General features: G+C 41.6%; 2 protein-coding genes across 10 annotated transcripts in view; one reads left to right on the top strand and one right to left on the bottom strand.

Annotated features, from left to right (window-relative positions):
* Window positions 1–4,631: 4,631 nt before the first annotated feature.
* Window positions 4,632–17,892, top strand: TUBGCP4 (tubulin gamma complex associated protein 4). Its single transcript, XM_050309053.1, has 18 exons — window positions 4,632–4,729; window positions 4,811–4,939; window positions 5,529–5,651; window positions 6,041–6,094; window positions 6,547–6,603; window positions 7,136–7,215; window positions 7,916–8,117; window positions 9,716–9,881; window positions 11,017–11,141; window positions 11,846–11,896; window positions 12,278–12,383; window positions 12,725–12,832; window positions 13,070–13,208; window positions 13,669–13,846; window positions 14,766–14,900; window positions 16,042–16,158; window positions 16,587–16,726; window positions 17,020–17,892. Exons 1-18 carry the CDS (start codon window positions 4,652–4,654, stop codon window positions 17,030–17,032), a joined length of 2,001 nt encoding a protein of 666 aa, XP_050165010.1. The 5' UTR covers window positions 4,632–4,651; the 3' UTR covers window positions 17,033–17,892.
* TP53BP1 (tumor protein p53 binding protein 1) overlaps window positions 5,493–24,229 on the bottom strand; it is a 41,084-nt gene continuing 22,347 nt past the window's right edge. For 3 of the 9 annotated variants that reach the window (XM_050309051.1, XM_050309050.1, XM_050309052.1), the window contains 6 exons: window positions 23,732–23,935; window positions 22,939–23,151; window positions 22,235–22,329; window positions 21,047–21,246; window positions 20,133–20,278; window positions 19,117–19,457 (listed from right to left, as the gene is read on the bottom strand). In XM_050309051.1, coding sequence (XP_050165008.1) covers window positions 19,270–19,457; window positions 20,133–20,278; window positions 21,047–21,246; window positions 22,235–22,329; window positions 22,939–23,151; window positions 23,732–23,935 — 1,046 coding nt within the window. In that variant the 3' untranslated portion in view covers window positions 19,117–19,269. Of the gene's footprint in view, window positions 6,915–9,679; window positions 16,510–16,674; window positions 18,168–18,621; window positions 18,733–19,116; window positions 19,458–20,132; window positions 20,279–21,046; window positions 21,247–22,234; window positions 22,330–22,938; window positions 23,152–23,731; window positions 23,936–24,229 lie in introns of those variants that run through there. The other 6 variants (XR_007628107.1, XR_007628109.1, XR_007628104.1 and 3 more) reach the window with 6 other exon arrangements.

The following is a 24,229-nucleotide window of genomic DNA, read 5'->3' as shown; positions in this document are numbered from 1 at the left end:
CCCAGCTGCATGACCCTTCTTGGCAGTGAAATCTGACTGGATGCAGCTCGGTTCTTTCATCTAAACAGCTCTGCTGACCAAACCATGGTAACTCACCTGAAATGTCAGCCACAAGTTTAAGCAGGGTGCCCCCAAACAACAGCAACATTCAGCAGCACTGTCACGGGAGAGAATCATGCCCTGAAAGTTTCCTTCCCTTCAGTACGTATTACTGTTGCTTTGCCTGGTTCTTGTTCAAGAGTCAGAGCACTGAAGATGGCAGCCACCATGAGTCTGTTTTAATTAGCCCCATAAATTTCACTGCCAGGGCATAAGTTTAGTACTTCAGCACAAATTAAGTAATGTGGTAGACCAATAGCCTCTACTAGGAAAAGCATCACCAACAGGTAAGGGAGCTGATCATTCCCTTCTTCCCAGTACTGGATTCAGTTCCAGCTTCCCCAGTACAAGGAAGACAGGGAGAAAATAGAACAAATTCAGTGAAACACAGAGCAACTGATGAAGAGCTTGGAGCAGCTGACATATGAGGAGAGCCTGAGAGACGACATGACAAGAAGCAATGGGCAATGGACTGAAAAATATGCGAGTCCCAAATAAACATAAGAAGAAATACTTGTCTCCTGAAGGTGATCAAACATTGGAACAAGTTGTCCAGAGAAATTGTGGAGTCTCTGCCCTTGGACATACTTCAAACCTAACCAGGCAGGGTCCTGGACAACCTGCTCAAGTTCACTTTGAGTTGAGGAAGCAAGGTTGGACTAGAGACTTCCAGAGGTCACTTCCAACCTCAATGGTTCTGTGAGCCCATCAAAAAGTATATTTACTATATATACATAGGCAACTAGCGATAGGACAGGAGGACATAGTCTTAAGCTGTGCTAGGGGAGGTTTAGGTTGGGCATTAGAAGGAATTTCTTCACAGAAAAGTGATTAGATATTGAAATGGGCCGCCCAGAGCGGTGGTAAAGTCACTGTTCCTGGAAGTATTTAAGGACAGATGGGACATGGCGCTTAGTACCATGGTCTAGTTGACGAGGCGGTGTTCAGTCATACTGGACTCAATGATTAGGTCTTTTCCTACCTAACTGATTCTGTGATATTTAAAGAGTCTGTATGAAAGGGAGACATACTTCAATAGTTACAGATATAACTAAATCAGTGAATACCAGACATAAATTACAAAACAAAAGGTTTTACAGTGAAGCAATTATTAACATTTGCATTACTTCACATGTGGCCACTTTGCGGTTATGCAATGAGAAGACATTTAAAGTAATGTTTATATGTAGACTGTGGAGTGCAGGACTGATTTTGTTCTCTCTAAAAATGTCGTAACATTTTTGTGCAGCTCCACAATCAAAAAAATCTCATCAATTTACTCTTTCCTGTAAGACTCATTCTAATAAGAAAAATAAAACATGATTATTGCACATCATCAAATAATCTGGCTGAACCTCTTCAAGATTATACTTAATGGTTCCTATAATAGCTCCCCTGATTTAAGATTTCTGGTCTTTTGTTATTGTCTCTGTTAACTGGTTTCTGTTAGGATTTGTGTTTCTATGTCTTTAATTTATTGCCTCTCCTGTTCTTTTTTTTTTTTTCCTTAATGTGGAATGAGCACTAGTCAGATGGCCTTACAAATAAGATTACAGAGGTACCTATTTTTATCTAGTTTTGAATTGCAGCAATCAATTCTATTAAAAAAAATTCTTTGGAAGTTCTTGGTCTTAGTGGCTAATCACAACGCTTCCTAAGGGAAAAGAGTGCCAAAATTCAGTCCTTTAAATAAACTACTGTTATCTGTTCTTTTGATTTATTGTTTTTTAAGACGAGGCTGGATGTGGCACTGAGTGCCATGATCTAGTAATCACAGTGGGGTTGGATCAAGGGTTGGACTTGATGATCTCAGAGGTCTCTTCCAACCCAGTTAATTCTATGATTCTATGATTCTATGATACAATGCCCAGAATCCAGAAGGAGCTATCTTAAGTGAGTATGTGTATACATTTAACATATATTTTTTGGGGAAAAAAAGTGTGCGTGTGTGTATGTGTATATATGTATATATATGTATATACATATTAAGACACACATACACATATGACTCCTACCTCTCATATATTTGGTGAGACTTTTTTGAATGTGGTTGCATGTTAGGCTATGGATTGCCAACACCAAGAGTTGCCTTTTGGCTCCCAGCATCAGATCAAAATTATAGTGGTCAAATGAGACAAGTTACTGACCTGATCTTCAAAGAAAGAAACACCAGGGATACATACATACAAATAGCCCAACACATAATCCCCCAGTGCTAGTTCACAAGTGTGCTCACTGCTAGACCAGATCACTCCCACAGCCCTGACCCACCCATATTTGCAGCAGGGAACTTGGCATGAAGTTCTGGAGAAAATGCAAGGGAGCAGCTGCATAGTTGGGGCAAGAGAATGCAGACTGACCCATTCCACATTTCCAGTGCACCAGACAAGCCAGGCAGGGAAAAAAGGCTTTCAAAATGGGTATTGCTTCCAGACTCTCCTTTTGCATCCTGAACTCCCTTCAAATGGCCCACAGGTTGCTGGGGATGCACACTATCTGCAGGACTCCCCAGGGAAGACTGAGAGCAAGTGACTCTAACCCAAATCCTGCCCAGTTCTGCTGATAGTCATGATGCGATGCTAGGACACACCAATAGGCTGCTGGAATAGCAAAGGAGTCCTTACTCCTTAGAGGCAAGTAAGCAAGCTCCCCACTCTGCGTGCTCATGATAAAATTCTCTCCTTCCCCGGTCATGACAGTGCAATATGGGCAAGCTCTGTAGTGGTAAAAAAGCTTCTTGAACTGGAAAACAGTGTGCTTGTCCCCATGCACCAGGTACAGTTTCTCTTGAAGGACCTGTAGAGTCCAAGGAAGCCTCACAGCTACCTGAAAAAACAGAAGAAATATGGGCAATTCAATATTCATTTTGTCTGTGAGACATGCTCCCTGCCTTTTTATCTGCTTTGTAATGCTGACTTGTTGCCCCTGTATTTGTTCTTATGCAGGCTATCTAAAAAGACACTTGGGGAACCAATAAAGTAATTTAAAGTCCTGAGAAGTCCACAACACTTAGCTGGAAGTGAGTGAGTGGGGATAAACCAGATTTACAGATTGTAAAGCAAAAATGCAATAAGACATCTATGACCAATTCTGCAATACTGGCCACACGCCAAACACCCTGCACCAATTCCCTAATTTTCACCTCAAAGGACTCCTCCAATTGTGAAAAAGCAATCAGATCTCTATTTAAATTGCTTTCATGTCAATTGTATTTTTATTCCTTGAATGATTCACTTCCAACAATTCACTACCTTCCGCAAAAAATAGCTCCCCATTTGATAAAGGGAAGTTACTTCTACTCAAATAAATTTTAAACTGTTGATACTCCTGCTGTGTTCTCAAGGAAGACTCTTCAGATTTTTCACATTTTGTGAACAAATGCTGCTGTAAGCTTAGTTTCTGGCTGCAGAAGATGACTGTATTTACATGCAAGATTTCTCAGATTAAATATGTTAGTATGTTAATCTATTTATGCTAATAAGAGCATTACATTAATAGTACTGTACAAAGATACCACATTATGTATTTAGTCTTTACAGAATAAACATTTTTGTCAATTACTGAGCCATCACCACATATATAATTACCTATAGGCTATCAACAGCCTGCTTAGCTTTATAATCTGCTGAAGATAGTACTTAAATTCAGCAAGAATCAAAACCCACCTGTTAACACAGAAATTATGGTGAGCAGCATGGGATTGAACCAAAGTCTTTTACAGATAAGGGAAGAATTGGCACTTACTCCAGCACTGCAGGATTGAAGCCAACAGTGCTCAACCTCAAATAATGCATCCTAAAAGCAGGAACAGCACATAGCTTTTGTAACCCACTTGTATGCTGTGATATTTATGTCAATGATGCACAACCAACTGCCTAGCCAAACTCCGCAGTCTTTATTATGATGATAGAAGTTTTGTCAATAGAAAGAGTTTCATTATACTCATACACGATAAACAATACTGTTGCGGCTCCCATGTTACACAAAAAGTTGTATAGCTGGAAAAAGCACGTGCCCCGTGTGTCAGAGACAGTGCACGAAAAAAAATTCTTTCGACAATGAAGCAAAGTACTGCGACCTCGTTCATCTCTGTAAAAGTGTAACAGAAGTTCTTACTACATTTCAGACCTTATTGTTGCAAGCTGATAATGAACGAAGTACAGATTAAATTATATTTAACACTAAACACTAATTTCTTCTGAAGGAACAAGAGTAAACACGCATATGAAGAAAAACAGTACCAAAAAATGGGGGCGGGGGGAGGAGGATAAAAAACAGGTTGCTAAAAACCAGTTTATTAGATAACTCCACATCTTTGAAAATGGCCAGCTTTGATTAAAATACTACCCGAGTTAAGACAGGAAATGAAGCAAAGCAATACATATACATGGAGAAAGGTAAAACTGGTACGCGCTCCTCTCGGCTCCGCTCAGCCGCTGTCGGTGCCTCTTCCGTCAGTCCCACAAGGAGCCGCCCTCCCCCGCTCCCGACTCGGCCCCTTCCCGGCGGCGCCCGCGCGCCTCCCGGCAGCCCGCGCGGCCCGGGCCGCAGGATGATCCACGAGCTGCTGCTTGCCCTGAGCGGGTACCCGGGGGCGGCCTTCACCTGGAGCAAGCGCGGCGGCCTCCAGGCATGGCACGACCCCGGCCCCCGCCCCTGCCCCGGCCAAAGCTTGCCTTCGCCCGCCCCTCACCGTTGTTGTCCCCCAAAGGTGTCTCAGGAGCTGCCATTCCTCCACCCCAGCGAGACCAGCGTCCTGAACCGGCTCTGCCGCCTCGGCACCGACTACATCCGCTTCGCCGAGTTCGTGGAGCAGTACACGGGACACGTACAGCAGCAGGTGGGGCCGCCGGGCCGCGATGTTTCCCGGGAAGAGCGCAGCAGGTGTCATTAAAGGCAGGCTGCCTCGGACGCATGAGCGTCCCGCGGCCTGTGGCCCATACCCGCCCCAGCACTAACAAATGTGCTTTCCGGAGCGGCGCTCCAGAAAGCTCAGTGCGATGCACGTACAGATGGGTACGGAGCAGTGAAAGATGGACCAAATGTAAAATCTCGTTCCTGAGGAAGTCTTGTAACAGTTTCTGACCACAGCAGACTGGTCAGGATTTGTGAACTGAATAGGATATTCATGTCTACCTTGAAGTGAGTTCTCAGGGTTTGTGAAGAGCCTTGAGATCCAAGAGGCATGCTTAAGTGAAAAGAAGCACCGGTACCAGTGGTTCCCAGCACTTGCATAGGTCCACAAAACTCTGCTCAAGTAACTTTCCTTGTGACAAGGTTGTATTTGTGGTTTTGATCGCTTAATGGTGGGATAAGGTGCATTTCAACATGCTTGGAGCCCTGACTGCTGATGTGACACTGCACAGGTATTCTGTTACTCTTCAGACCTTCACTAGGGTGCTGATGCAGTTTTTATTGTTTGATTTCAGGACCATCACCCATCTCAGCAAAACCAGAGCGGATTACATGGCATATATTTGCGAGCCTTCTGCACAGGTCTTGATTCAGTGCTGCAGCCATATCGACAGGCACTACTTGACCTAGAACAAGAGGTAAAGGAGGGAGACGTGGAACAAGAGGCGGTCCTGCTGCTGACAGATGGTGGAAAGTTGTCATTTCTGCAATGCATATGCTAAGTAGTAGTACCTAAAATGAGACAAGGTATTTTCCTTTCCTCATGAGGGATGCCTTCCAAATTATTCCTGTGAGATACTATTGTAAATTACTCTTCATCCTAATAAGTATGAAGTCCCCTCTTCCTTCAGTTCAGTAAGTGCTCCATCTGTGTCAGAGCCCAGTGCTGTCTCAGACTGTTGTCTCCTGTTTTCAATTTTAAAGGTTTTGCTTAATCTCTGCTAGATTAATAGCTGTCATATCTTGGGTACTATGACCATCCAGTGGTTGTCATAATTACTTTTCATTAATTGCTTTATCTTTACAGTTTCTGACTGACCCACATCTTTCCATCTCGCATGTTAATTATTCCTTGGACCAGGTATGTCATGTTAATAAACAGGTAGTGTTCTTTGGTTACTCTTATCACTCATTGAGTCTAATAAGAAAGCGTGTGGGATAAAGAAGGTTTAGTCTGTCACATCATGCCATTTCTGTCTAACACCTCTACATCTGTAGTCCCTTAATCATGTTCAGAGGATCACCTGCACTTCAACACAAAGCTTAGGTCCTCCACCTTGACTCTCACACATTCCTTTCTGCCTGTGTTTAGCCTGAACTACTTCTGGAATGTAACTTTGTGCATCTTGCTCCAGTGAAGGGAGGACATCCTTCCGAGAGATTTTCATGTCATGTTTCTCATTTGTGGGGAAAGACATATAACAGTTTCATTAAATTGTCGTGTTCAGCTGCTGTCCAGACTTACTCAACTATAGTGTTTTCTCTCTTCCTTGCATAACAACCTAATTCAGTATTTTGCTCCTTGTTCTGCAGTTTCAGTTACTCTTCCCCTCTGTGATGGTCATGGTGGAACAGATCAAAACTCAGAAGGTACAGTAGAATTACAGCTAGTTTCTCTTAACAAACTAGTTTCCTCTTTAACAGATAACATTATTTCTGCACCCATCCCAGACTTTTAATACTAGCAAAGAATGTGGTTTGAGTAATAGATGCCCTATTACTAGTACTACTGTAAGTACTGAATAACTATTTTGCAAATCTGTTTACACTGGATTTGACTTTTTTCCATTATCAGTATGATCTTTGATGACTAGCATTTTATAATCACAGTGCATTTTATAGGATAAGATGCTGTTGGATGGAATTTCTTCTTTTCTGAATCTGTTTTCTCTGATTGTCACCTGAAAAAAAAAAAAAAAGATGGTTACATTTTGTTAAGGGAAAGTTTTGACAAAAGCTTGGGTGTAGAGCACACATGGAGTATTGTTACATCTTTCTTTCTGTAAGGCTTGTTCAGTTTGCTAAGGGATTTTCTTGCGAGCAGAAAGCATAGAGTCTAAATGTATGAAAAGGTCAGTACAGATCCAAATAACAGACATAACGTAACCCTTTCTTTCTGCAGATTCATGGATGTCAGATATTGGAGACAGTCCACAAACATAGCTGTGGGGGGTTGCCTCCTGTTCGCAGTGCTCTTGAAAAGTATGTAGATACAGTAAAACTATTATTTCGTTCTTCTATAGGAACTGGAGTCAGTGTCAAAGTATTTATCTTACTTGTTAAAATAGTACATGCAAAACAGCCTTGCATGATAAAAAGGTAGGAGTAGCATGCAGGGAAAACTGTCACAGCCCCCATTATTTATATAAAGCAGGCTTATGGTGGGAATTAAAGTTTTCTCCATACTTTGGGCTAAGGGCTCAGAAAAGTTCAGTCCCACTGTGTTTTGTTTTTCTTTTGAAGTCTGCAGGAACAGTTTTGCATATGATAGACTTGTTACTGATTCTGATCCTTCAAAACGATAAATGTGACTGGGTGAGTGTTGTGATGTTTGTTATGTCCTTGTGGAGAAAGTTCTGAATACTTAAAATGTAATTTGTGTTCACGCTGAAATGTAATTGAGTAGAAACAGCAGGACTGGGAAGCCACTGCAAACTTATACCCCTGCTCTACTAGCAGATTTCTGTGGAGAAGCCACGTAATCAGAGAATACGTTAGTTTAGTTTTGCACCTTTTAGTTTTGTACGCTTTTTTATATTTTAAAAAAATTATAAAAATCCACATTAGCCATTTAGCACTTGCCACACTGCCTGGCTGACTGAGTGGACTTTCCAGAATCATGTACAATGAGGTTTTGGTTACTGCATTTAAAGGCCCCGTTGTCTGTTTTTCTTGACCTCAGGATTCTGGCTGTGTGTCATGGAGTCATGTATAAGCAGCTCTCTGCCTGGATGCTTCATGGATTGCTACTAGACCAACATGAAGAGTTCTTTATCAAACAGGGCCCCTCTTCTGGAAGTGTCCCTAGCCAACCTGAAGAAGATGACGATGACTTAGGAATTGGGGGACTTACAGGAAAACAGCTACGAGAACTGCAGGACCTGGTAAGAACTACAAGACGTAGCTTGCCATGTTTTGCTCCTTAGGGAACTAAAGAAGAAATGTATTTTCTACTGCTTCCGTGTGAGCTATGCTAGACTAGATATATATTGAGGCCTGGCAAGATGGCAATGCAGTAACTCTTCCTGTAGATGCCATACCATTAGAGTGCCCCTGTGCAAAGCAGCTTTCTCAATGGAGTAATCTTCCACACTTTTAACATTTGAGTGTCTGAATAGAGATCAGTGAGGAGCAATTGCAACTCTAATTCATGCTCTGGTGTATGGTGAGAAAGCATTTCACGGCCACCTATGGTGTTAGTGTGCTGCATGCAGCTTGGCTGTGAATGCACAGATTCCCCTCAAAACACCACGTTGCATGCTAATTAAGTACCCTGTGCAAACAGTCTCTGCTGAAAACAGACTACACACAGGCAAAACCAAGGGAAAACTTTAGTGAAAAATCTGTTATCTCACTATATCAGGTAAAGGAAGAATGTGAAAATTGATGAGTCTTCTAGGGCCATGGTGAAAAATGTGGACATTAAGAAGAGAACACCCAGACAAGCCTTATTACCTCCTTTCTTCAGTAGTGTTAACTAATGATGTTGGCAATTCCTCAGTCAAAGAGTAGAATAAGAAAACCCAAGTGTTGATGGGAGAGACCGATAAAATATTTGGGTATTGCCTCATCTAAAAGTGTCAGTAGAATCTTAAGAAAAGAACTGCCAACCTGTTAATGTTGGCATTAACATATGTTAATATATAAATATAATATACAAATATATACAAATTATATATATACACACACCCACACACACACACACACACACACAAACTTGTACTGAACTCTTCTGTTAAAAAGAAAAAGCCCATAGATGGCAGATGTTCTCAAAGATTTTTCAGGATGATTTTTTTTTGATTATGGCCTACTGAAACTAATTCTCCAATAACAAGAAAGCCAAATGAAATTATCAGCATTGCTACTCTGAAGGAAAATCTTGCCTCTGTACTTGGAGTTCTTTATTATGTTCAGAAAAAAAAGTTAATCGCTTACTGTATTGTTTAAACAGCTTTCGCAGGAGCTGAGAAAATTGCTTTATTTTTGCTAGCAAGCCTTTGGATCTTTATTTGCTCACTAGTGGAGGCATTTACATTTGGCCTGTATCGCAAGTGTTCTAGAAGTGTTAAAACATAGGAGTGGGTGTAGGGGAGAATTATTTTTGGTAATGCTACTTAACACTGTTATGGCAGCAAAAGGACTCATGTAATGCAGTTTCAATAAAAATTCCTTTTGCTGAAGTAACTTCCTTTGGTACAACCAATTTGCTGCTATTCCACAAAGGTTTAGCTTCTCCATTTTCCACTTCTGCTCCACTCCCTGATGGAAGCAACCTCTCTAGGGATATCTGCTAGCATACTAGAAGCATAAGGAAGTTTACTGGCTAACTTAAATGATACAAATCAGTTTTGCTACCTTTCTGCTTACTTCCAACATTCTTAGATGCCCCCTCACACACATACACATCACCCTTTATACAGCTCTTCTACACCTCTGGTTTTCTCACACTGGTTTGCACTTGATTTCTTTTCCCTGGTGACAGCGCTTGATTGAGGAGGAGAACATGTTAGCTCCATCTCTAAAACAGTTTTCTCTGCGAGTAGAAATGCTGCCTTCATACATTCCTGTGCGGGTTGCTGAGAAAATCCTCTTCGTGGGAGAATCTGTACAGATGTTTGAGAATCAGAATGTCAACCTGACCAGAAAAGGTAATGAACCTCTTTCTTGCAATCTCTGCTTAGTTATGACTGACTGATAAGTAGTTTCCAAAATGCTTCCCAATATTAACAAATTCCTCAACAATCACTGACTATTGGTTGATATTCTTCAGACTATATGGATGGTCGTGCCAGAACAGGGCAGTGGTCCCAGTGTTCTGCTTCTGATTGATTCCAAGGGAGCAATATAAGAACAGGATGAGTAAATAACACTTTCCAAACATAGTCTCCAAATTTCCAGCAACAAGTCACCATGTGATTTGCTCTGGATAAATAAAGCGATTGCAAAGGTCTTGTTTTCCTTTCTGTTTGCATCCCTGTCCCTAAATTCTGCAGATAGACACAATGACACATCTTGCTCTGAGTGTATATGTTGCAGAATGGTGTCACAGTATTAACATGCATCCACCAACACGAGAAATTCATTTGCAAGGTGGGGCCAAAAGTTGCTGTGGAAGGCAAATTATCAAGATGGAGCCTTGAAGACAGCAAGGGAGAGGTAATTCAGCTGATGGCTCTCTTTGAGAGCCTGCTAAGTTTACGCTGGAGCTGGTTTGGGAAATACGTTCTTACGCTGGGGAGGACTGCTGTGGTGGCTCTATCTTGAGTTTGTCTAAGCAAAATACTTAAATTACTTGAGTGACATTACAAAGAAAGAAGCACCAATTCAGCTGGACTGTTTTCTTACCTTAGCAGCAGCAAGGTAAAAAAAAGTTGGTCTTCTAGCTCAGCTGGTTGAAAAAAAAGTCCCCAAGTTCAAACAATAGGATAGATTTGAAAAGAGCAGGGATAGGGGGAGAACCAAACCAACTTTTTTTTGGGTTCAAAGATCTAGCTCAGTCCTATAGAAAAAGGGTTGTCAGCAACAACCAATTATGTAGAAAACATTTGGCATTTTTACTGATACCACGGCACTGCCATGGCAAGTATCTATACTGTAACTGTACCTGTATTAGTAATCTTGTACCGTGGTACTTGTACTTTGAGACCTTCTCTTCACGTTCCGTGCCGGACCTGAGACAGTGCTGCCTGGACAGCCTTTCTGCCCCACTGTGCTGGAAGGGGTCTGCATGTCTCCAAACGGCATTCCTTTTTACTCTCCAAAACACTTCTCATTGCTGCCCAGGCTCTATCCTAAAAAACCAGGAGGACACTTTTGCAGCAGAGCTACATCGACTCAAGCAGCAACCGCTCTTTAGTTTGGTGGACTTTGAATCAGTGGTTGACTGGATACGGAGCACTGTTGCTGAGGTAAGCCTCCTAGGAAGGGTAACTGCTATGCAGGCTGAGGAGCATTTAAATTTTGTGAGTGACTGGAAGAAGGGGGCTTTTCAGAATCAGTGATTGAACAAGCATGTGAGCATGTAGGTAGCGTTCATGTTCTTATGGGTCTCAGAGCTTCATGTAACCCCAGCTTCTAATGACAAAAGGACATTAACAAATACTATGCACTTGCAAGGGCGAAAGAAGGGAGGCTTTTGTATATTTTTTCATTTCACCTGAAACGACTCCAGAACTTTTCATTGTGCTTTTAGTCTAATAGATATCAGCCCACTGAACATATTCTTTGCTTTAGCAATTTTTAATCCTTTTTTTTCAGTTGCGGTGGGGAGGAGAACCGGAGAAGATTGGGGAGGTTAGAAAAGTGAGAACAAAGCTGAGGTGGAACTGATTTCATAGGAATTTGCCCTTTTTTTTTTTTTTTTTTTTTTGTCAAGGGTCTTCATGTGCCTTAGGCAGAATTTTTTGCTGGTATATATCAAGAGTTCTAACTAGTTGCATGGGCTGCATGAACACAGGACGCTGTGTTCTCTTGTGCTTTATATAGCATTGGCTATAGGTGCTTTTTTTGTGTTCATTGCAAGTGTCTCAAGACAGCTACTATTCTCTCTGAACGGGTAAGACAATTCTGAGGGGAGGTCTCTTGTTTTGTCTGGCTTTTGTTTCCTCACTAGCATCTTTGGAAACTGATGGTGGAGGAATCGGATCTACTAGGACAACTGAAGGTAATGGAACTGCTAGTTTGTTTTTGCTGAAGCAGCTTATCTCTTTCTTTCTTTTTTAAATTGCTGTTTCCCATTAAATACTTACTGCCTTCTACTCTGGGCTTTCTTCTTTTAGATAAAGTTGTTTTCATTTTCCAGGTCTCAAGAACGAGCACGGAGTGATAAGAGTTAGAGGGGTATCTGTACATGGTTTTGTGGTTTGCATCTTGAAGCAAAGGTGGTGTAGACTCTTTGGGCAGTGAATGAAATTCAGAGCTCTCCAGCTGTGTTTTAAATGGCAGAAGTTGTCCAAGGAATAATAAAAACAGATGCTATCAGCTAGGATGCTTAAAATTTCTGCTCATTTTGGTATGTTTAGATACAAAACGTTTATCTTCACAGATTATAAAAGACTTTTATCTTTTGGGAAGAGGTGAGCTGTTTCAGGCTTTCATTGACACTGCACAGCACATGTTAAAGACGCCACCTACGGCTGTAACTGAACATGGTGAGTGTTGCTTATTCACTTATCAAAGTGTCCTCACTGTGGTGTAGGAGGAAAATGGTGAGCCATGTCCAGGTACAGGAGAGTGCTATCATCTTACCTTCTAGATGATATCATTAGTTTTGAGACAACAGCATTTGTAAACTAGAATGTCTCACAGAGTGAAAACAACCTCTCAGAAACTTTCAGATGCCAGGTTTCTCCCCATATTTGAAGCTGGAATTAAACCAGTGGCAATAGTGCATCAGTGTTGTCTTTTGTGGCCAGGCATAAATAACTAATGGGTGCAAAATTAGCACTAGCTGCATCATCTTGAGTTGGTATGTGTGTTCTCTTGTTGTCAGATGTCAACGTTGCATTTCAGCAGTCTGCTCATAAGGTGCTCTTAGATGATGACAACCTTCTTCCTCTTCTTCACTTAACCATTGAGTATCACGGAAAGGAGCATAAAGGTATATATACTTGCATTTTTAATGGTGAGTTAAGATGGGAGATGATGACCTTGTTTTCAAATCTTGTTGCTCTTCTCTGAAGTTAAAGAAATACTACTTTTGTTCCCTTTACAGCCCAATGTAATGGCCCAGACTGCTTTGGCTCTTAATTCTTTTCTCTCCCTTTCCCCTTTTCTGCCTTGCCATGGTTGCAGTGAAAAAGAACATAACGTAATTTAGCACCTCATTTGTTTTCAGATACTTCTCAGACTCGCGAAGGGCCTTCCCGGGAGTTATCTCCACGTGAAGCCCCCACATCTGGATGGGCAGCTCTGGGCCTTTCTTACAAAGTTCAGTGGCCACTGCACATTCTCTTTACTCCTGCTGTTCTTGAGAAGTAAGTACTAGGTATGGTCTTTGTATATTCATCTATATGTTCCCTGAGCTCAGGCACTCACTAATGGGTTTTTTTTCTCACTATGGAGAGAAAGGTAGAGCTATAATACTTCATCTTGCTCTCTGAACCTTAAAATGGCTCTTTTCACTTACTCATATTGAGAATCTGTGTAATGATACTAAGACCTACAAGATGCTGACAGACTTGCATTAATTTACAAACAGTGCTACTTTAACTGGCAGCTCCCCTCCTTACACCAAAATTAACTCTGTATTTTTTAGGTCAGTAACCAGTACAAGCAGAAATCTTACTCTGAGATGAGCCATCACCTGATCTGCCCTATCTATTGACAGGCAGCCACCTCCTGTTTCTTTTTCCAGTCTTGCATTGTTATGTTCTCTAGTACCTGCAGCCAAGGAAGATTTTAGTCTTAAACAACTTTGTATTTTTTTCACCATAGGTACAATGTTGTGTTCAAATACCTGCTGAGTGTGCGACGAGTCCAGGCTGAGCTACAGCACTGCTGGGCTCTCCAGATGCAACGCAAACACTTGAAATCGAACAGAACAGATGCCATCAAGTGGCGTCTGAGGGATCACATGGCTTTCCTTGTGGACAATCTTCAGTATTATCTGCAGGTCAGTATTTACAGAGAAAGACAAACTATCAGTTAGTCAGGAACTAGCAAAAATGCATGGAGGGAGCACTGAAGACCTCAGGTTTCAGATTCTTTCTACTGTAAGGAAATCAGGATTTCCTTTACAAGGCTACACTTCCTTCAAGTTCCCAGGCTTAGTGTTACAATTAAAAAGTTTTTGGACTTGAGATTCAGTTAGTGTTAGTAGAAATGCAGGAGTTCTCTAGTGGCTCTCTAGTGCTACTAAACATTTGTGAGAAACCACAGACATCCTTGAAGGATCATCATTAAGATGCCATCCTGGTTTCTTCCTTTGCCTCTTACATGAACTCCACAGTGAGTTAAGTTTTGGGGTTTTTTGGTTGGTTGGTTTTTTAAAGAATTGAAAGAGGGACATATTCTGACCATTTGAAGCCAAAAAAGAGACTTTTCAAATGTAAACAGCAGTTACTAATAGCATGTCTTTGTGAGAATTACCTATCGCTTTGTTAATAGTTGTAACAGCGAATTGATGGGGCCTGGCTTTCTAGATTCTCCAGAGTATCTCATCTCTGGCTGAGCTTTTGCACTGCAGCCTTTGCCCTAAGATTCCAGATAGCATCTCCCCATATAAAATTCAGAGATTACTACAATCAAATACTTTTGTTTACATGCTGGTTATATACTTTTTTAATAGTTAATCCTAAAGAAAGTGACTGTTTCCCTTTCTACATAGATATTACTTAGGCATCAAAAATTCCTTTCCCCCCCGTTACATACTGCTGTTGTCTATAATTTCTTATTCTCGGGTAGAGAGAAGGGGATCCTCAGTCTCTAACATAAGAGTAGCAATAAGCAAGTTTCTTACACAAAACTTCTGGATGGTCTGAAGTACTCCCATTCCTCAAGATACTAATGAGATATCTTTACATATCCATCAGGTAGATGTACTGGAGTCTCAGTTCTCACAGCTTCTGCAGCAGATAAATGCCACACGAGATTTTGAGAGTATACGGTTGGCTCACGATCATTTCTTAAGTAACTTGTTGGCTCAGTCTTTCATCCTCCTAAAACCTGTAAGTAGGTCTAGTTTTCACCTTTTTCTACAAATTCTCCAACTGCCCTAAGATACACACCTCTTTGAACAGATATGACAAAACATATCTTTTAAAACAGATCAGTGATAATCTGGAAAGCACAGACTACAATTCTAGGAATAAGGCAGGTTTAAACTGGAACAGATAATCAAATTAAGATCACTTAATTTACAGTTGGTGAGTGTGAATGCTGCATTTTGTGCAATGTGAATTTTAAATCAAGATGCTTTCAGTGTTCAGTTAACCTTACTAACTTTATCACTATATTTTTATCACAGGCCATTTTATTAAAGAAGTACTAATGAGCATAATGCTGGGAACTGTATTCTTGAGGGCATCATGCTGAAATGCATTAGACTAGGAAAAATTGTCTCTCCTACTTCTACTTAAGAGAATAAAAATAGCTGAGATGTTCCGGAGTGGACTTTTAAGGGTCTTTTTGTCTTTTAATAAAAAATGTGTTATAATGTTGGAGTATATTTATAAACACTTTAACTTCACAAAAGCATTCCCAAAGAAAGTTAGTTTCAGTGAAACAGTGTCTTTTTGCTCAATGAGACTATTGTAGCATAAAGGTGGCAGAATACCAATTATCCAGTCTGGAATTTTGATGTGTTCCAGTAGTTACATCTGTGAAGCATTTGGGCTTTCTTAACACTCTTGAATGCAAGTTACCTTGACCAACTGATACAAAAAAATTCCAAGTTCAGTGAACAGTGAAATCAAAGCCTTGAACCATAGCTCTTGCTGGTCTTTATTCTTCCTTCTTCATCCCGAAGCTGCAGTGAATGACCTGCCGGTTGGACAGGAAAGCCAGTGTTCAACTGCTCTGCCTAGTGGACAGCTCATGCCAATCCTGTTTCCCCAGTAATGTCTGCAAAAGGTTGGAGGGAGGGGGGAAGGGCAGGAGGGGGAGATGCAGCATAACATTTAAACCCTTTCTCAATAGAAAACCTTACAAAAATGCTACAGGTACTTTAACATCTTCCTTACTGGTTAAAAAATACAGTATCACAACATCTTGATTATGAATGCTGCAACTTTTTGGGTACCAAAAAGTGCTTTCCTTGTGTTTGAACTCTGTTTCAACTACTTATCTTGTGCTTTTTATCCCATGCAGGTTTTCCACTGCTTAAATGAAATTCTGGATCTTTGTCATAGTTTTTGTTCTCTGGTCAGTCAGAATCTCGGCCCCTTAGATGAACGGGGAGCTGCACAACTCAGTATTTTGGTGAAGGTGAATCTGTGTTTCTGTGGATCTGCTCTTCTTCCATGCAAATATCTGCCTAATCTGCCAAGTTATCTTGACTTTAACAGTTGTAGTACAAGAGTGTGAGCTGAGATGTTCTATATGAGGACTTGTAATTATTTTAATCAATCAACTGTACTTAGGCTGGAAATTCTATGTGCACAGAGAGGAGGAATGTGGGCAGATATTGGAACAGAATGAGGCAGGTATTTGTTGGTGCCTCTATCCCTTCTTTTGGATAACTAACATCTAGGAATTCTTGTGGCTCACAGCTTACCTTATCCTGGACCACAAGGATCACTTCTCATGCAGTTATTCTTTCGTCAGGGTGTTAAAGGACTGGTTGGGCAGAAAGAGAGATTAAAGGCTTGCTTGCTTTCTGAGAGGGCCCAGAACTGACTTCTTCTAATTTGTAGGGATTCAGTCGTCAGTCATCACTTCTTTTCAAGATTCTGTCTAGTGTTCGCAACCATCAGATAAACTCTGACTTAGCTCAACTGCTGCTACGCTTGGATTATAACAAATACTACACCCAGGCTGGAGGAACCTTGGGCAGGTAGGAATAGCTTCAGGGTTGCTTGTAGCATTATCCTGAGGTACTTGGAAATACAAAGCCATTTTTATTGATTGCTTCTAGTTATTTTGGCTTACCCAAAGTGTTGCTAAATACTATGACAGAGAAGTAACAAACCAACATGAATTAATTTTTGGGTTTCATATGCTTTCTCCCCTTTGTTTTGGCAGGAAGTTGAACAAGCTGCTAACTCATATTGGCTGAAAAATGCTGATGTGGGTTGATAAAGGGAGTTACTTTCAACATGTTATTAATACTTTACCCTTCTCTTGCAGTTTTGGGGTCTAAGTACTAAGACCTTTCCTTCGGGGTGTGACCAGTGACGCATCAAGCAGCGGAGACTGGTGGAGACAGCTGGGAGAATTTGCACTCAACTTCTTTGTAGCTGGCTCTTGCCTGGTGAATTACTGTTTCAGAAGGAATTGGCAAGGAAGTGCCACTTATGTGAGGCTGCCCAGTGATCACAGAAAGCTACTCTGTTTTTTCTGAACTAGTAAAAACATGCTTTCTGCAGCCCCACATATTCTTATAAATGCTTCTAGGGAGGCAGTCCGTGCCTCTTCAGAAAGGGAAAAAGCACCAAGAATTATAATGTCTTGACTCTACAGCTGGACTATGCTCCATTGCAAGTTGGAGTATGGAGGAAGTAATCTATTGTTCTTGACTATGAATGAAGTTTTAGCTGTATTCAGAAGTTCCACTTGTGCAGTAAACTGATTTACAGTACACAGTGTCTTCTGATCAAATACATACCACCTCGTAAATGAACCAGCAATAGCAATTTTCAATTGAGGTGAAGGGGGAGGGAAAAAGGAATAGATTTTAAGAATCTCTTTTCATGCATTACCCTGTTGTAGCATATCTGTGCAGGTGAAAGAGACACCAGTGATATCACATGCTTTCTCTATACAATTTAATACATTTTGTGTGCTGATACTACATACGCCTAGACAAAGTGGGAGCTTTGCCTTATTCAAGTACCAAGCACCCTGTGCCAGCAGAAAAGTGCACTCACGCTGAACCTCAGTAGACGTTTCCCAGGGGTGTCTGTCTGCTCCACTTGGGCTGTTTTCATTCCAGACTAGTTAGAATGCTACTAATGACTACCCTACTGTACCAAAATAAAACCATCTTGTCATGCAACTGTATGGAATATTGTCAATATCTGCATCCCAGTGCAAAGGGAATAGAGTGGCATAGATATTTGCTGTCAATGAAAAGCAGTATCTGGCAGAAACTTCTTGTCTGTTAATAAGATTTCGTAGCCTTGCTACAACAAACAGACTACCTTGCTGCAAGTCCATTTGAATGACTGGCAGAAGAGAGCCCTCGAGTCCATCTCTGGGGGTGTTGTATCAGGTTTCCAATTTGAACACAAAGGCTGCCAGGAAACCAGCCTTCCCTTCAAAGGGTTTTTCATGTCCTTGGGGGGGAAAAGAAAAAATCCTCTCTGCTCACTCAGAAAGACACAGGTAACAACAGCCAGCAAGTATAAGACCTGGCACCTTCCATGCACTACAGCTGTTTGTGGTAGGACTGTAGCTAATGCAGTTTCAAATCCTGTGACCATGGAAAAAGCTAGAAAGGTAGAAAGCGTGTTGTGGGATTTACAGACCAACACATTCAGGTGTCTGAGCTAGGAAATGATAGAGGAAAAATACACATTAAGAAAAACTTTACACTTCTGAAGCAGGGGACTAAAGACTGTACATGGCTGGATGGAGGCCTGGGTGCACCTTCAGCCTATAGCATTGTTAGAGTGAAGAGCTTTTGCCTTTTTGCCAGCTTAGTACTAAGATGAAGTGCCTGGTTGTGAATGCAGAAGCCCAGAAGCAGACGATTTATCCCATTACCATTTAAAGATACACAGCACTTACATGCTCTTTGAACCCCAAGTCTCCCAGCAGTTTAGCTGTCCAAGGTTCTTGAGTCTGTATCTCTACTTAGGTAGTGGCAGTCTCCACTAAGGCAGGTTAATTATATAGTCACTACAGGAAAAAAAGAGAGGTAGCCAAAACAAAATGGCACTTTGTCCTAGAAATTTGTAGCAGTCACTTAGCAACACCTTAATGAAATCAATGGAAAAGAACAACAGCAAACTGGAGCAGTACAGAACACGGTATTCTTCCAACAAACAGAATTGCTGCTGCCCTGAACTTTGTGGTATTTACTTCTGTAAATACAGGCTGCCAATGGAATATGCCCCCTTCCCTTCCTTTATAACTGACTTTGTGTTGAGGTCAGCTTTTACCCAAAGCAGAATATTAGTGCTATTCAGCTCAGAGAAATGTAAGTATTTCTTTTCTCTTTGTCCTCCTTTTCTGAAGACATTGCTCTGGAATAAGTTTAGATAAATGAGGAATCCCAGCAGATACCACAAGAGGTTGAACATTTATTTAATCATAAAAGTCCAGCAGATAAAACTATATACAATAATCCATGCATACTGCCCATTTCACAAATATTTGAAATCTGATTAAAACACAGTCTGCACAACAGTTGGGGCAACAGGGCAAAGTTTTCATTTACTGGGGGACATAGTCATGTTTATATTTTGGATGCTGCTTGTAGCCTACTCTCTCCCCAGCAATAAGGCTCTGGATCACCCACTCTTGTGAGACAACAGGCAGCCGTAAAGCTTCTGCACACTTCAAGACAACAGCTGGGCAGGAAAAATCAGTCACCACCACATCATAAACACCCAAAGCAATATCTGCACGGGAGGAAAGACAGGCATCTGTCAGGTGAAGAAAGAGGACCTGCTCTGCAGTAGCAGATCATAGAAGCACTGAATCCTAAATGATTTGAGAGGGACATTAAAGCTCATCTCATTCCAACCCCCTGCCATGGGCAGGGACACCTTCCACAAGAACAGACTGCTCCAAGCCCCGTCCAACCTGGCAGATCCATGTGTTTTACCACTTTGAATCTCTCTCACATGTCCTCTCATTCCTAGGTAGGGAATTCTCTTAATACAAGTTAATACAGCAACCCTGCACCTTTTGGTCCAGGTAAGAGAAAACCAGTAGCCAACATTACAAGCAGGACACTGAGTCCTGACCTCAGGCTGGGCGTACTAAAACCTACATCTGTATGGAGAGGGTTGAAAAACTGAGTTGAAAAGGACAAGGAAGTACAATTTGAGATGCCCACAAAAGGTCCAGGAGCAACTCTTGCCTATCTCCCCCTTTCAACATAGGCTGGAAGCTAACAGCTTGCTAGCTGCAGCATTTCCTCTGCAAAGACAGGTCTCCCAGGAGGAGAGCAAGTGTCTTGCACTTTGCCTTCCTTTCTGCTTATAGACAACCTTGTAAGCCATTCTAAATGGTTTTAAACCATACTAGAGTACGCTAGCATAGGGTTCCCTGAGAAACCAGCCAATGAGTACCTTTGTTGTGAGCATTTGAGTAATGCTGTTTAACAGACGCTGCTCCCCCTGTCATGAGAATTTCAGACCACAGATCCAGGAAGCTCTGTTGCTGGTCTGACACCAGGAGAACCTTTAGGTTATGAAATGGGTTTTCTCGTGGGTGCCTGTAAAGAGAAATTCAGACTACTAAGAATACCTAGTAGTCTAGTCACCTGATTGGCTCCCATATTTGGTTCTTGTGTACAATGACCCGCTCTTTTACTACCCCTCCTGAATCGATTATCCTGTTTATAGAGAGTAAAACAGAGCTAGACAATAATGGTGGAGGGTGTGTGCAGCAGCCTAAATCTGAAATTAGGCTAGGCTCCAGAACCACCTTTCTTGTACAAATCCAAAATGCTTCCACTTTGACAGGTCTGCGCAGGAAGTCATCAGTCTCCTTCCTGCCCAAAAGTCTACAGCGATTTACAAACTTTTGTCTGCCCCTCACCTTGCCTGAGGAGTCTGAACTGACAACTGTTGTCTCAAAACAGACCTACTGAATTAGCCTCCATAAAAAATGCAGAAGCTAGATTCAAAACGTACCAAGAAAAAAGGAGTATTGCTCTACTGTATTCATTTCTGAGCAATCAGAGAAGTTAGCCATATGTGCGGAAAGCCTTTCCTGAGTTCTGTCTTCCTCATGAGAAGACTGACTCCTTTCTTACTTCCCAGGAGACTGTCTTTTTTGAGTATATAGCACCCATATGTATTTGGCACTAGAGGTCACAGTAAATTCACGGAAAGAGATGGGAGTGCTGTTCCTATATTGAAGGAAAAACATGGAGAGCAGTACTAGGGCCACCTTCAGTACCTGTAGTATTCAAGAGCCTCCCAAGCGTAACAGTTCTCTTGGAGATTCTGTGGACTCAGATCAGTTATTTGGCACTTACCATTCTAGCAATTTTTGCTCCTGAAGGCTATATCCAGCTGGCAAAAGGTAATTCCGATAATTTTGAAGCTGGTTAGCATGACAGCTATCATGGACCCAGATATGAGACACACAAGGGATCCCGCTGGCAAGGCACAGCAAGTATTTCCGAGTTCGACAATGCTGGTCCGCAATTAAAAGACACTGATATGCTGCATTACACTTCGAGGGAGATAAAAAGATATGTAAACAGGAGACAATGCTTGCAAAAACCCCAGAAATTCTCCTGCTGCTAGACACTTTAAAGAAAACAACTGAAACCCTGATTTTCATAGCCTTATTATGTGAAAGATGCATTAGATAAAGGTACTATTGATTTCAGAATCTGTTTAATAATCACCTATTCCAAGCTCTGCAGTTCACAGAGAAGAACTCTGCCTAACAGTTTTTTGCATCATAACCCTCTTCCAGATGAGATCATTTATTTATTAGTTTGATACTCAGTCACTAGAGAAGACTGCTTCCTCAGGCAAGTTGCTCCAAGAACAATTTACCCTCTTTATTAAAACACTCTAAAGTTGAGTAAAAGCAACACTAAATTAAATTAGTTGTCCAAGGAGATCTGGTAAGTGAAGAGCTCTACCTCTAAGTGTTCCAAGGCACAGACCTGTGGTGAGACCCATCTGCACCCACTCCTAGGTTCTGCAGTACACTGAAAACACCAGACATGCTGGAGCAGGCTCAGTCAAAGACCACTTAGAGGTATGGGCACTGGAGCACCTGACATACAAGAAGAGGCTGAGAGAGCTGAGCTTGTTAAAGCTCAAGAAGGGAAGGCTTGAGTGGTCTTATTAATGCACATTCATGACTGATAAGAGGGCGTACAAAAGATGGAGCCAGACTCTTCTCAATATCATCCACTCAGAGGATGAGAGGCAACAGTTACAAACCGAAATAAAAAAATTAAATAGATTTTCCTCTATTTTTTTTTTTTAAATTGGGGGTGATCAAACACAGCATTAAGGTGCCAGAGAGGCTGTGGCATTTCCATCCTTGAGGATACTCAAAACACAACTGGACAAGGACCTAAGCAATCTGCTCTATTTGATCCTGCTTTCAGCAGAGAGGTTGGACAAGATAAGCTATAGAAATTCCTTCCAATCTCAACTATTCTGTGACTGTCATTCTAGATTAGTAAGTGAACCATTACCTGGGTTTCATTGAAGTCTTCCAGGATATAGCCAGCTCCTGCTTGCAGCTGTTGTGCTATGTAATGTTTGTCGTACGGAGTCATCTCTAGAAATTCTACAGCAGAAAGTTCAGTTTTTGACTATAATCTATCTGCTTATGTTCCCACACCTCAGTCTACAGAGTCCTCATTGATTCCAGTAAGAGACCCCAGCCTTTCTCCCAACAATATCTAGAGAAAACCCTTGGAAGAGTCCAAAAAAAAAAAAAAAAAAAAAAAAAGGGGAGCAGAAAGGGTAGCACAGCACTAGCCAGATGAGCACCTTGTCATTTTTTCCATGTTGCAGTTCACTGCATGGAACATAACACTAGCAAAGGCAAACTGGAGCAACCCATACATGCTTTCAAGTTCTGTGTTTCCCAGCACTATCCCTTATCTCTCAAAACCTTCCTTCTTACATTAAACTATTTTGACACCCCTGATCTCACTAATTTTTACACCTTTCTTAGCTTGCTGAACAGCCCCATGATCACCATTGAGGTTTGCCACATCTTAGGCCACAAATTCTCTAAAACAGAGATCAAGTCTTGGGTCCTTTCTACAAAGGATTAAAGAGCAAAAGAGTAAACAAGCACTTACACAAATGTCTGATCAGACAGTATCAGGCATTTTTCCTAAAGCCACAGCATTTCACTTGAAAATGCAACAGGTAAGATTTGCCTCACCTTCTTCCTCTTCGCTGCTCCCCGTGGGACCATCTGATGGCTTCTGGTGACCGACCAACTTGTCACTTGGTGTTGCCATGGTGAGAAGAAAGGCATAGCCCAAAAAGAGGGTCTTATTGAGGGGCAAAGGTCCATGATGTTCCTCAAGTACTGGGGGATCTACAGCACCTACACCTTCACAGGTGCTTACAAACTCTCCAGCTCTCATAGCCCCTGCAGAGAGACAGAAGCACCTTAAGTCTTCAAAGTCAGGTTCTGCACAAAAACCCTGGGTAAGATATTTCATCTGGTGCATATGTTCAACTCAGATATTTTACTGGAGGAGACAGGCAGGATTGGGCTAGGATTACACTAGGATAGGTAGGGATATTTTACCCTTCTGGTTGCAAAGAATCTTCGAATCAAAACCTGGATGACTAACGGGACAATGTTTGCCAGTCTTATCAACATCCTGAAACAACACTGACTGCTGTGAACACTGACTCCTTTAACAGCTAGGCATTTTGGGACTGATTAAAGAGATAAGAAAGGAGGGAGACAAATCACAACAATAAAGTCAGAACATTTCTAAAAGGCAGAACTGAAAAGATGGCAGGTAAGTACTCAGACTATGCTAAATACATCTCTGGCTGAATGCATCCAGGGAGAATCAGTCTCAAACCCTGCAGGGCAAACAAGCAATCTCACCTCCTTTTTGCTTATGAGAAGAGGAAAGATCAATTACAGAAATACCAAGGCAACAAAAAAAAAAAAAAATGAATGCAGGTTTAAGAGCAGAAAATAAGGTTCTCACCAGGCTTTATCATTGCTGACTTGCGGCCACGTTTAGCTGGGGATTGCTCATCTTCAGATGCAACAAGTTTCCTTTTCCCAGACAGTGTGCCTGGTGGGATGCGTGGACTCTCCTGCCCTTTACGAGTAGGAGTTGTGCTGCTGCTGGAAGTGCTGGGAGAACCAAGGTTACTACGTCGCTTCCTCTTCCCCTCCACCAGATTATCTGCAATACAGTATGCAGAAATTAGTCACAGGCTGTCACCAAACTCCACGAGCTTTTATCCTACCTATCTGTACAGAGGTGGCTGAATGCAACAGTATCTAGAAGGTACACACCACCATCCTCTGACAGAAGAAAGCAAGAAAAAAAAAGTATCTCGCTTGTGTATCTTTCTTCTCAAGCCTGGTCTCTCTTCCTCCCAGTACTGCAGGAGATTTTGTATCAGGGCAGCCATCCACCAAGTGTACATAAGTACGGTAAGCATCACTGTCTTAGAAGCAGACTGCTTTCCACAAG

This window comes from Myiozetetes cayanensis, unplaced genomic scaffold (genome assembly GCF_022539395.1).
Source record: "Myiozetetes cayanensis isolate MyiCay16 unplaced genomic scaffold, myiCay2020 scf14, whole genome shotgun sequence".
In the NCBI taxonomy this organism is placed as follows: Eukaryota; Metazoa; Chordata; class Aves; order Passeriformes; family Tyrannidae; genus Myiozetetes; species Myiozetetes cayanensis.
This window is presented reverse-complemented; position numbering and strand designations above follow the sequence as displayed.

Bases quoted from the DNA above. Each gene is read 5' to 3' on its own strand.
- TUBGCP4 (XM_050309053.1), top strand. From the start codon at position 4,652: ATGATCCACGAGCTGCTGCTTGCCCTGAGCGGGTACCCGGGGGCGGCC. The intron at 11,897-12,277 runs GTAATGGAACTG...TTATCTTCACAG, and splicing joins ATCTACTAGGACAACTGAAG to ATTATAAAAGACTTTTATCT. The intron at 14,901-16,041 runs GTAAGTAGGTCT...TATCCCATGCAG, and splicing joins CTTTCATCCTCCTAAAACCT to GTTTTCCACTGCTTAAATGA.